General features: G+C 37.9%; 1 protein-coding gene across 2 annotated transcripts in view; it reads left to right on the top strand.

Annotated features, from left to right (window-relative positions):
- The window catches only part of Ubr1 (ubiquitin protein ligase E3 component n-recognin 1), a 117995-nt gene that overhangs the window by 46286 nt on the left and 59669 nt on the right, over positions 1-12040 (top strand). For both annotated transcript variants that reach the window (XM_021639393.2, XM_060371705.1), the window contains exons 15-20: positions 4314-4494; positions 5503-5564; positions 5812-5922; positions 7874-7939; positions 8172-8273; positions 10166-10229. In XM_021639393.2, coding sequence (XP_021495068.1) covers positions 4314-4494; positions 5503-5564; positions 5812-5922; positions 7874-7939; positions 8172-8273; positions 10166-10229 — 586 coding nt within the window. The remainder of the gene's footprint in view (positions 1-4313; positions 4495-5502; positions 5565-5811; positions 5923-7873; positions 7940-8171; positions 8274-10165; positions 10230-12040) is intronic.

Genomic DNA, 12040 nt, shown 5'->3' on the forward strand with positions numbered 1-12040 from the left:
TATATAATGTGACAGTCTTAGATACTTAAAATTACATTACTAAGTATAGGAAAGAAGTTCATTCTTTTACATTTGATTAGAAAAGGTGTCTCTGGGAAGTTTACTTATTTAGAAGAATTAAAAGGTTTGAAAATATCTGCCTTGGGGACTGGAGAAGTGATTCAGCTGTTAAGAGTGCTTGATGCCTTTTCCGAGGTTCAGTTCCAAGAGTTCAGAGAGTGACTCACAACTACAGTTCTAGATGACGCCCTCTTGTGGCCTCCATAGGCAGTGTACATATACATGCAAGTGGTGTACCCACACATAACACAATCAAGTCATCTTAAAACGTATCTTAGGACTGCTGGGAAGAGGGTTCAGGGGCCAAGAGTGCATGATAGCCTTACATAGGAACCGCATTCGGCTTCCAACACACATCAGGCACCTTACAACCACCTATACCTACATTTTCAGGGGGGTCTGACACGTATGACCTTCTTGGGTACCTGTCCATGTGTGCAAATACCACACACAGATGCACACAAATATATAAAGTGAAAATAAATCTGAAAGAAATTGTATGATTTAGGTGTGGTGGTGTACGCCTGTAATCCTAGCGTTTGGGAGGCTAAGTAAGGCAAGAGGGTTTCTCTGAATTCCAGACTAGCCTGGCTTACATAGTGTCGATCTATCCAGAGCTCTATATATCAAAACCTGTTCACTGAGCTGGCCTCAGTGGTGCATGGTTGTAATACTAGCTCTCTGGAAGACAGAGGCAGGTGGATCTCTTGAGTTCGAGGCCAGCCTAGTCTACAAAGCAAGACCAAGACAGCCAGGGTTACACAGAGAAACCCAGTCTCGAAAAATAAAACCAAAAAAACAAAATGAAAACCTGTCCACCCCAAATTTTTCCATACATACTTACATATTTATTTTAAAATGAATTTTAGTAGTATGACAAATTGTACCATGAAGATTTTTAAATACTTCAAGAATGGAAAGGAATGGATATGTATTTAATCAATAAGTTTCTTACATATGTAAGCCACTTAAAAATTAATTTCAAAGTATGAAACAAATGTATTGTGTAAGCAACAATTTTAGATCATAACCCTTGCTCTCTGTAAAGACCCAATCCTGGTCTATTGAGGTAGCTTAGTCAGTAAAGTGCTTGCTGTGCAATCATACGTATCTGAGTTCTGTTGAGCTCCAGCATCCACATAAAAAGACAGCTATTGTGTGTGCTTGTAATTTCAGGACTGGGAGAGGGTGTGCACACATGAAGTTCCCTGGGGCTCTCTGGCCAACTACCCTAGCTAACAGGTGAAACCCAGGTTCTAGTGAAAAACACAAAATGGACTCTCTGAGGGATAACACGCAAGGTTACAATTTTCTACATAGGTACATGCACACATACGCATCACATACACACAGAAAACCATATTCTCGATGTCCACGCCCACAAGAGAATATGGCTTTATTTCTTTACTTTCATTTGTGTGTGCCCATCTGTACATATGTAGAGGCTAGAGGTTGACACTGAGTGCCTTCAATCTTTACACCTCACTGATAGATTGTCTTTCACTGAACCTAGGCCTTACAGTTTCCTCTAGGCTGGCTGGCCGGCCCTCTGCGAGCTCGTGTCTGGGCCCAGCACCGTGGTTATAGGCGGCCACCAGATGCAGCTTTTATATTGACATCCAGACACTTCACCCACTGAGTCATCTTTGTGGCTACTCTTTTATTTTTACTGAGACATTTGACATTTCCTGAGTGTCAGTTCCATTATTTCCTCCAGTGTTTCTGTAAAGTCCACGTAATCTAACCAGGTTTCTCTGTGTCTTCATTCAATTTTCACCTTTTTGTTTCTTTTATCTAAAACCAATGCCTTTACCAAGGGTCTTAGTTCCAACTTACACTACTCTTACTGGAATTTGCCTCCTTGGTTGTCTTTTTTTTTTTTTTTTTTTTGGCACTTACCTGCCAATGGGCACATAGGACTCCTCTACCCTCTAGAACAGTAGAAGCCCCTTGCAATAACAGAAGGGAATTGCCTCAGGGCCCCCAAGACCCAGCTTAGGAGGTTTTGTCCAGGGGTGTTGTTCATCATCACACCTCCCTCATCTTCTGAAGTCTTACAGATATCTATCTAATAAATGTAAATATATATAACTATCTTTATATATTAGGTCCAAACACTTCTTTAGAGTTTGAGTCTCTTCCTATTAATTGACTTCCTATTAATTAATTAATTTAGTAAGTAGATTTATGTTGGTGTACTTTTTAAATTTTTTATTTACATTTTTTGTATCTTTCTCCCTACTCCACCCCATTCCCAACACCCCAATACCAAGTAGGCGAGAGAAAGGGTTAGTGGGAGCAGTTCTCTTAGCTGCTTCCTGCTGGTTAGGGTCATCAGGTTTCTTGGAGACAGTGCAGCCCTCATCTCAGGAGATCTCCAGCTTCCTGTCTCACTGTATTGACAGCAACTAGGAGCTGCAGGAGGGAAGCGGCCGCCACCTTGTTCTTTCTTAGAGCTCCCCAACACTCTCTGGGCTCTGGCATTTATTTTCTCTCCAGAGTCCCCAGACTTAAACTATCTGCAGCTGGCAAAGAGCTTCCCTTAGAGCCCACACAAGGCAAATAGTTTGCTGCTGTGGACTATCTGGATCAGTCCCACATCCCACACCTGGCATTAAAACGAAACATGTTTATGTCCACAACAGATTTAGAAGGCTTTTCTTAGTCTCCCTATTTCTTGATTTTTTTTTTTTTTTCCTGTAGTGTTGGCTTGAGTTAAATTCCTAGGTCATCTTGAATCTTTTTTTCCCTCAGATTTTCACAAGCCTGCACAATCCTAATAGCTTCATTATCAGTTATCAGCTTCAATTAGTGATTGCGTTATTCCAGCTCCTTCTTCTTGCAGAAGAGCTTCCCCAGTATTTTTCTGTAAAGGTCTTTCATGCTTTCTACTAATTAAATTAATTAACTAATTAATTAAAGGTATACATTGCCCAAACTATAGTTTCACTTCAGTTTGCGTGCCAGACGTTTGTACTTAGACTGCCATATTGTGTATATTTCAGACTCAGAATATCTTAAATTCATTTGTTACCGCTTTCTTTGATTTCCAACTTATATTTGCTCATTTTGACCTTCCTTGTTCTGTTATTAGCATTGCTATTAAAATGTTCTTCCACATAAGAAATCGCAGAGCCTCTGTATTCTGTGTTTGATAATCAGTCTGCTGATACCTAAGAGGAATGTTTCCAGGATTTGTCTGTGGGGATAAAGCCAGTGTGGACACACTGAGTAAACTCGGTGACTGGGGCTCCTCTTTTCCTGCCATACTCACTCACCTTTGATTCTTCTGCATCCCAAATGCACATCCTCTTCCTGTTGGTGCTTGTGTCTCCTCATTTCATCCTTTTCTTTCTTCACCTTTGGTGACTTACATTAATTCTTGAAAAATACACTGATTCCATTGCACTTTCAGACACTGTCAGACTATTTACGTACTGCAGTATTTCCAGTTTAATGTTCAGTAGCTCCATCTAGAAAACCTTTGATTCATGTAGGTTTTAATACTCTTCCACTGTCTGAATGGGAGTTGTGTTTTCCTCCAATTTAAAATTTTCTGTAAATCTCTTCTTAGAATGCCTCCTTTTCATTTTTCCTCTTGCTTAAATTCTTTGTGTGTATGGTATGAGGGAGAAAATCTAGGGATTTATTGGAAACATCTGCTGCGTGTGCTCCACACCTTTGATTCTGGGAGGCAGAGGCGGGTGGATGTCTGTGAGTTTGAGATCAGCCGGGCCTGTTACACAGAGAAACCCTGTCTCTCGGAAAAGGAAAGAAAGGTGCTCTGCTGGTTGCTTTTCTAAACCCTTAGATGATAGCCCTCCACCCCATGTGCCTGCACTTTCACGCGTGTGTCTATTTCCTCTCCCTTCAGTGTTACTGAGGCCTCATACATACTGTGTCAAAGCCACCTCTGAGCTACATCCCTAGACAAATTCTCTCTCTCTCTCTCTCTCTCTCTCTCTCTCTCTCTCTCTCTCTGTGTGTGTGTATTAGGGCCTTTTGGAAAGCTGCTTTCAAAAGTATGTCTTCCCAATTATGCTTTTTTTTTTCTTGGCCTTTTTAGCGTAATTATATTATTTAATTGGTGCCTACAAATTCTACTGATTAAAAATGTTTATATTTTATATTTACATCCTGTAGCAGTAACCCTCAGAATACATAGATCAATTTTGTACTTATATTTAGTAAATATTTATTAAGTAGTAGGTGACAAAGTAGCTAAATAAATTTGTATTTTTCTTTTCCCTCAGGAAGATCTCTTACTAGTGGCCTATAAAGAATGTCACAAAGCTGTAATGAAGTGCAGTACAAATTTCATGTCCAGTAGCAAGACAGTAGTACAATTGTGTGGTCATGTTTTGGAAACCAAATCCTACAGAGTATCTGAGGACCTTGTTAGCATACACCTACCACTCTCTAGAACTCTTGCTGGTGAGTGTTTTTTTTGCTTTTTATGTATATTTTTGGAAACTTCTAGATACTTGAAGTAGAAGAGTAATTTTTCTTTTTCTTTATTCCATCACATTCCCCTATTAGATACTGGAGTTAAAGACTGTCATTATTTCTGTCCTTTGAGAGCTGTTACCTTAATGTTTATTCAAGGACGCTTACTTATACTTCATACTTCACTAAGTCCAACTTGGTGCTTTTCCTTTTATCTTTTAAATTACATTTGTGTATTTATTTCTGATTTGGATGGGGGTGATATGCTATGTTGAGTGTATGGAGATCAAAAGACAACTTGTGGGATTTCATTTTCTCCTGCCACCGTGCGAGTCTGGGCTTAAACTCAGGTCACTGGGCTTGACAGCAAGCACCTTTACCCGCTCATGCATCTTGCTGGCCCTTTTGACTTCTCTTTCAGAGTAGAATAAACCTCTGGAGAAGGCAGACTTAGTTTTGGGGTTTTTTTGTTTTGTTTTGATTTTTAAGATTTATTTATTTATTATGTATACAGTGTTTTGCCTTCATGTATCCCTGGATGCCATAAGAGGACACCAGATCTCATTATAGATGGTTGTGAGCCACCATGTGGTTCCTGGGAATTGAACTCACGACCTTTGGAAGAGAAGCCAGTGCTCTTAACCTCTTAGCCGTGTCCAGCCCCGACTTTGAGTTTTCTATGAGGCATATATAATATGTTGCACAGTGCGGGATTGTGTTTGGTGATACTGTATTTCAAAATTAGAAGTCACATGTTTTCATTTTCAAGTATCATTTATAAACTTAGTAAGAATGTGTGTGTTGGGGGGCAGATTGGAGATTGAATTTAAGGCTTCCTGCCTGCTAGGCAAGCATTGTGAGACTGATATACAACCTCAACTCTAGTTTAAATTTATTTTAATAACCCAACTTTTCCAAACTTGATGAGTTAACTAAACATACACTAATAGGGTTTAATTGCTTTTTTGTTTTCTTTTTCTTCTTTTAAATGCTTAGGTCTTCATGTACGTTTAAGCAGACTAGGTGCTGTTTCAAGACTGCATGAATTTGTGCCTTTTGTAAGTAACTCTTAAGTATTGATTTGTTTATCCCCTTTTCTGGTCATCTCCACTGGTGGTGGGAAAGAAAATTACGTTTTTAACCTCTCTGAATTACTCACATTTAGTTACTTCACAGCTGGCTGCATCTTGTTGAAAGCTGAATACTAAGACTTGGAAGGCAAGCTCTCCCACTTCGTGGACTTCTTGCCTAAGTTGAGGCATGTGTAGTGTGAGGAATAATGAAAGGGACCTCATTGTGTTTCAGGAGGGCTTTCAAGTAGAGGTCCTAGTGGAGTACCCTTTGAGATGTCTGGTGCTGGTTGCCCAGGTTGTTGCTGAGATGTGGCGCAGAAATGGGCTTTCTCTCATTAGCCAGGTATGTCACAGTCTGTTATGCACATCTGTGAATGAGTGGTTTTTTAGGTGACTTACCCTGTGTCCATACAGTTTGCCAAATATTTGCTTTTCTTCTCTGGTGCAATCTCTTAGATATGAAAATTCTGGGGATCCTATAAGTGGTTTTCCTTTTTCCTACTTACTACTTATCCCATCTGAATGATAAGAAGCTAGGTGCTTGAGTAGAGAGACGAAAGCTGGTAGTAGCACAGGCGTCTCCAACTCACCTCTCCTCTCCTCTGAGACATTCTTACCGTCAGCTCTATTTCATTTTATATTTCTCTGTGTGTGTGTGTGTGTGTGTGTGTGTGTGTGTGTGTGTGTTTTGTCTGCCTGTATGTTTGTCTGAGTAACATGTATGTCAGAAGAGGGGTTCATATCCTGTGGGACTAGAGTTAAGGTGGTTGTGAGCTGTAGGTGTTGGCAATCAAACCCAGTCCTCTGGAAGAGCCATCTCTCCAGCCCCAGAATTTGTCTTTCTCTGTGGTGGTCACTGAATATTGGAGGACAGCACTTACTGTCTGCGCCAAGCAAAGGCTGCCCTATAGGCTGAGAGTGTAGCTCAGTGCTGAAATCCTGTGTGCAGCTCTGGGCTCAGCCCCCAGCACCACTTAAAAACAGTAACAGTGGCTACCTTAATTATTTTTTCTTCTGTTTTAGAGAAATGGGGAAAAGTGCTTTTTCTAATAGATCAGGGAACAGACTTTAAAAGCCACCACTTAGAGGAAAATGGTGTTATGATTTTTTTTCCTTTCTTCCTTCCTTTCTTTTTTCCTTTCTTTCTTTCTCTCCCTTCCTTTCTTTCATTCTTTCTTTCTTTCTCTCCCTCCCTCCCTCCCTCCCTCCCTCCCTCCCTCCCTCCCTCCCTCCCTTCCTTCCTTCCTTTCTTCCTTCCTTCTTTCCTGTCTTCCTTCCTTTTTCTTTTTTTCCTCTTTTTTCTTTGTTTTTCCTTCCTTCCTTTCCAGATTGAATCCACTGCCCTTTACATGGTAGGCAGACACTCTGGCTCCTTTTATTGTTGTTACTCTTGTTTTGAGACAGGGTCTCTGTAGCCCAGATTGACCTCAAACATATGACAGTCCTCCTCTATCAGCCTCCCATGTGCTGATATTTTACAGATGTGAACTACCACACCTAGATTTGGTGTAGAAATTGGTTTGCAATTACAGTTATTGGATTACAATAGGTATTTTACAAAGGAAAAAAATACATGTTGATAAATAGCTATTTTTTTTCTCTGTATTTCCATACTTAATTCTCACAATCTCTTAAAACAAGTCATATACTGTAACTTAAAAAAACAAAAAAGAAAACACTAAGCAGATCCAGGGATTTCTAACTGATGGAAAGTCTTAAAGTATGTTTTGTCAGACAACATCTTAAAGGAATTGGTTTTCTGCTTCCACCATATGGGTCTCAGGGATTGGCTGGTCAGCATCTTTACCTGTTGAGCCATCTAGCTGAGACCCTACTGTTAAGGTTTTTTTGTTTGTTTGTTTTTGTTTTCTGAGGGCTAAAAGATATCCCTGTGGGTAAAATTCTTTTGTACACACATGAGGACCAGAGTTTGGGGTTTTAGCACCCACATAAGTTAGGTGACTATGCTAGCCCCTGTAATCCTTGCTGTAGAATATGGAGTTATGGAATCCTCACAGCAAGTTGGCTAGCTAGACTAGCCAAATCAGGGCACTCTGGCTTAAGGTGAGAAATCCTACTAATTATACAAAATGGAGAGCAATTGAGGAAAATCGCTGATGTTAACATCTGGTTTGCACACCCACATACACCAGACAGAAAGACATACATGCACACACTCATACACAACAGAAATACACACATACTCATTCACATGTAAAAATAACACGTACCTGGTAAAAAATGTTTTTATTCAAATAAATTATTTTAGCATCTGTCTATCATTTCTTTTACAGGTTTTTTATTATCAAGATGTTAAATGCAGGGAAGAAATGTATGATAAAGATATCATCATGCTTCAGGTATCTGTTTAAGTTACTCTTCTTTAGATTTTTCTTTCCTTTTTTGTTCCTTAAAATAAGAGATAACTGTTATAAACTTGAGTTTGTCTCGCCACTAATTGAACATGATAGCACAGAAATAGAATGGTCAGTCTGTTATCTTCTGCAAAATTATTTTGTAATTTTCTGAAGGGACTATTAGAGACAAGTGTTCCTCGATTTAATATAAGAAATGCAACACTCAATTTCACAGATTGGAGCGTCTATAATGGATCCCAACAAATTCTTGTTACTGGTTCTTCAGAGGTATGAACTTGCTGACGCCTTTAATAAGACCATAGCCCCAAAAGACCAGGTAAGCTGTGGAGACTGCTGTGTGGGTTAATTCCAAAGGAAGTGCCATGTCACCATTTTACTTATATTTGGAAGTCGTATTTCTTTGTGTAAACAGTTAGCCTTCCATGTCTGGATTCTGCATCTACAGACATACCATACTAGGGGTCAGATTGATATTTTTAAATTGTGTCTATACTGATGTGCAAACTTTTTTCAAACAGTACGATACAATCACTATTTAGACAACATTTACATTTGTATTAGGTATTATAAGTAATGTAGATGTGCTTTTAAAGCACATGGAAAGATGTGTATAGGTCATACATAGATACTGCGTCACTTTATAAGGGACTTGAGCATCCTTGGATTTTGATGTCCTGGTTGGGATGTCCTAGGTGCCTAGGTGCCATGGTGCATCCCATTCTGTGTAACAGCTACACTCCAAACGTCTACATGCACAGGGAATACACAGTATACAAGCGTACATACTTTCTTTTCACTCTAGAAAATGCGGGCTCTGTATAGATCAACAAAGAAAAGAGATGTCACTTAGCATGCTGCCTTCAGAAAATAAAGTGCCATTATTCTGTTTTTAAAGCAAAAGCTTTATTTCACACATGCCATTTTATAATTTGTATCCTATGTTTAACAAAATATTACCGTGAGAATTTTTTTCTTCTGGGGCAACTGAAAAAATACCAGACCTATATGATAATTTTTACATCATTGCTTTTAAATGACTATACAGCAGTTCTATTGCATGCAGAAAGCATTATACTTTTGTCTTATTACTAAAATTTCTCTAATTTTGCTATTGCATACATCTGTAACACAAGTATTAAATACTTGTCTAATTATTTTAAGATACATTTTATGTGTAAATTTGATGAATAAAACAGCATGGTTTTTCTTAAGGCTCTTAATAAGTATTGACAGATTGCTGCATGTTTCTGATAGCAGCGGGTTTTTAATGTCACACTGATAGTGAAAGATGGCACCTGCAGCTTCATTATTTTGGGGGTTTTCATTGTCATTGATCTTGGGGGAGTTAGTCAATTGTTCCTTCCTTTTGTAGCTTTTTTCTATGTTTTTTTTTTTCCTGTTCTATTTTTGTAAATGCTTCTTATTTAGTGTTTTTATTATATTGGTTACATTTTTCACAACTTATGATATGTCTTACAGTGCTCTGTCACATCTGTATTGTTTTAATATTTGAAGTACTATCTTATAAAGTAACCCTAACTGGTTTTTTGTTGTTTTTTTTTGTTTTTGTTTTTCGATACAAAATTTCTGTGTGTAGCCCTGTGTGCTGGAACTTGCTGTGTAGAACAGACTGGCCTCGAATTCAGAGATCCACCTGCCTCTGCCTCCTGAGTGCTGGGATTGAAGGTGTGCACCACCACAGCCCAGCAACCTTGACTTTTAAATTTATTAAATTCCATTACTTTATGTTTCTGACTTAGACGTCGTTTACAGAGGCCCAAATAATAGGCTACAGAAAGGGAATTAATTTTTTGTCACTTTACACTTAGTGAAAATAACTGATTTTATCAGAAGAACTTAAATAAGAAACGTATTAGGGAAGGATATTCTTACCGAAGCTAGGAAATCTACTTTAAGCCACTTTCACTGTCCAAGTAAGGAGGAAGCTAATAGAAGAAAAAGGGAAAGATTAGAATTTGTTGACTTAGGACAAATAACAATGTGGAGATAAATGACAATGAAGAAAGTGATGGTTTTTAACAAATGTTATTGAGTACTTTATGTGTCAAGTGGGAGTTTTGGTACCTGCCTGTTGCTGTACTCTGAAGAAAACTCAAGACTGGATGGATCTTGGGTCCAATCAGGAAATGCAGATTTGATGGAGTTTTGTGGTTCTTATGTTACTTTTTTTTTTTTTTAATTCTGTAGGACTTGATTAAACAGTATAATACATTAATAGAAGAAATGCTTCAGGTCCTCATCTATATTGTGGGTAAGATTAAAACAAAATGTTTTGAACACAACTTACTTTTTAGAGACTGTTAAATATAATTTATAATTGTCTTATAATCTAAATGCTGCATAAAATATCAGATTAATGTGATCAGTGTAATGGATAGATTTAGAAAGTTCTTTTAAAATGAAGCTTGCGTATTTTGTTTTCTCAGTATTGGAGATCAAACCCTGGGCCTTTGACATGTTAGGCATGCTCTGCCACTGTACTCATTCCCAGTAACCTCTTAATTTTTATTCTTGATTTTTTAATTGTTAGACTTTGGAGCTTGAGGTACAAGTCTCCTGGCTGTAAATGTAGATTTTTTTAATCTACTTATTTAGTGTTAACATTTACATATTTGCATGAAATTTAAATATATCTTGGGTCTAAGTTAAATGTTTTTATCATGTCATTCTTATGTAAATAGAGTGAGAAAGATGGTTGTGAGCCACCATGTGGGTACTGGGAACAAAACTTAGCTCTCTGCAAGAACAGTAAATTCTCTTAAACAATGAGCCATCTTTCAAGCCTCATTTCTGCTTTATAAAGAGAAAAATATAAATAAGTAGAAAATGTTTGGATTAGGAGTTAGATGATAAAGTCTTAGCCTTGCTTTCAGTTATTAAGAACATGCTATATAATCTTTGAGTTTCAGATTCCTAATGCATACAGTGTGAAAGAAACCTACTCTAAGGTTGCTTCTGGGACTGTGATCCTGGGGGATACCCCTTTGGTAAATATATATATATGAAAATTATAAAATAAAATTATAAAACTTACAAATGTCAGAATGAGTTATTGGAAATAAATTATTTAACAAATTCTTTGTGAAATGTGTATGGTTTAGAGCTATCTAAAAGAATCTCTTAAAGATATCATAGGTTTTGTATAAATGTTATAGAGCTGAAAGCTAGTGGTGAATAGGTCATGAAGTGGTGAATAGGTCATAAAGGCAGAGTGGAGGGGTGAAGAAAGGAGAGTAGTGGAAGGAAGGGGGATAGTATGAGGGATCATTATGGTCAAAGGACATGATACAGCCAAAAGCAATTATCCTTATGAAGCCTATTACTATGTTTAATGAATGTATGTCAATTAAAATTTCAGTAGGACCGGAGAAGTGACTCAAACTGGTAGACTGCCTACTGTGCAGGCACAAGAACCTGAGTTCAATCTCCAATATGTATGTAAAAGCTGGAGAGGAACACAGCACAGACCCGTAGTAATCCCAGAACTGAGGGACCAGGACAGGAGGATCCCTAGAGAGCATGTTTGCCAGCAGGTTTAGCTGCATCAATTGGCTCCAGATTCAGTGAGCGAGTCTATCTTAGAAATGAGGAGAGCAAGACTCCTGCAATGAAGACCCCTGACATTGATTTCTGGTCTACACACACACACAATTGCATACACACATGCTCACATACCTAAACATTTATATTTATATATATGTGTGTATGTATGTTAACATATATATAAATGTTTACACAGTATATACATTAAAAAATAAATAAACAAGGATGCCATATGTTCAAATGTCTTCTTCAAACAATGGGAATTAGATATTATTGATACCAGAGACATTTCTACAATTGATTTAGCAATTTCTAATTTTTATTTGAAAGGGTTTTTTGTTTATGTATTTGCAACCTGGTCCTGGGGATGTAGCTCAGTGGTAGGATATGTGCCTAGCATGTGTGAGTCCTAGGCTTGATGCCTAGTACTGTTTTATCATGTAAGCTATTAATTTTACTTTTCAGTTTTTATTTTGTTTTTTGATATGTTTATTTCTCTGCCTCTCTCTGCCTCTCTCT

The sequence above is a fragment of the Meriones unguiculatus genome, chromosome 18 (assembly GCF_030254825.1).
Source record: "Meriones unguiculatus strain TT.TT164.6M chromosome 18, Bangor_MerUng_6.1, whole genome shotgun sequence".
Classification (NCBI taxonomy): domain Eukaryota; kingdom Metazoa; phylum Chordata; class Mammalia; order Rodentia; family Muridae; genus Meriones; species Meriones unguiculatus.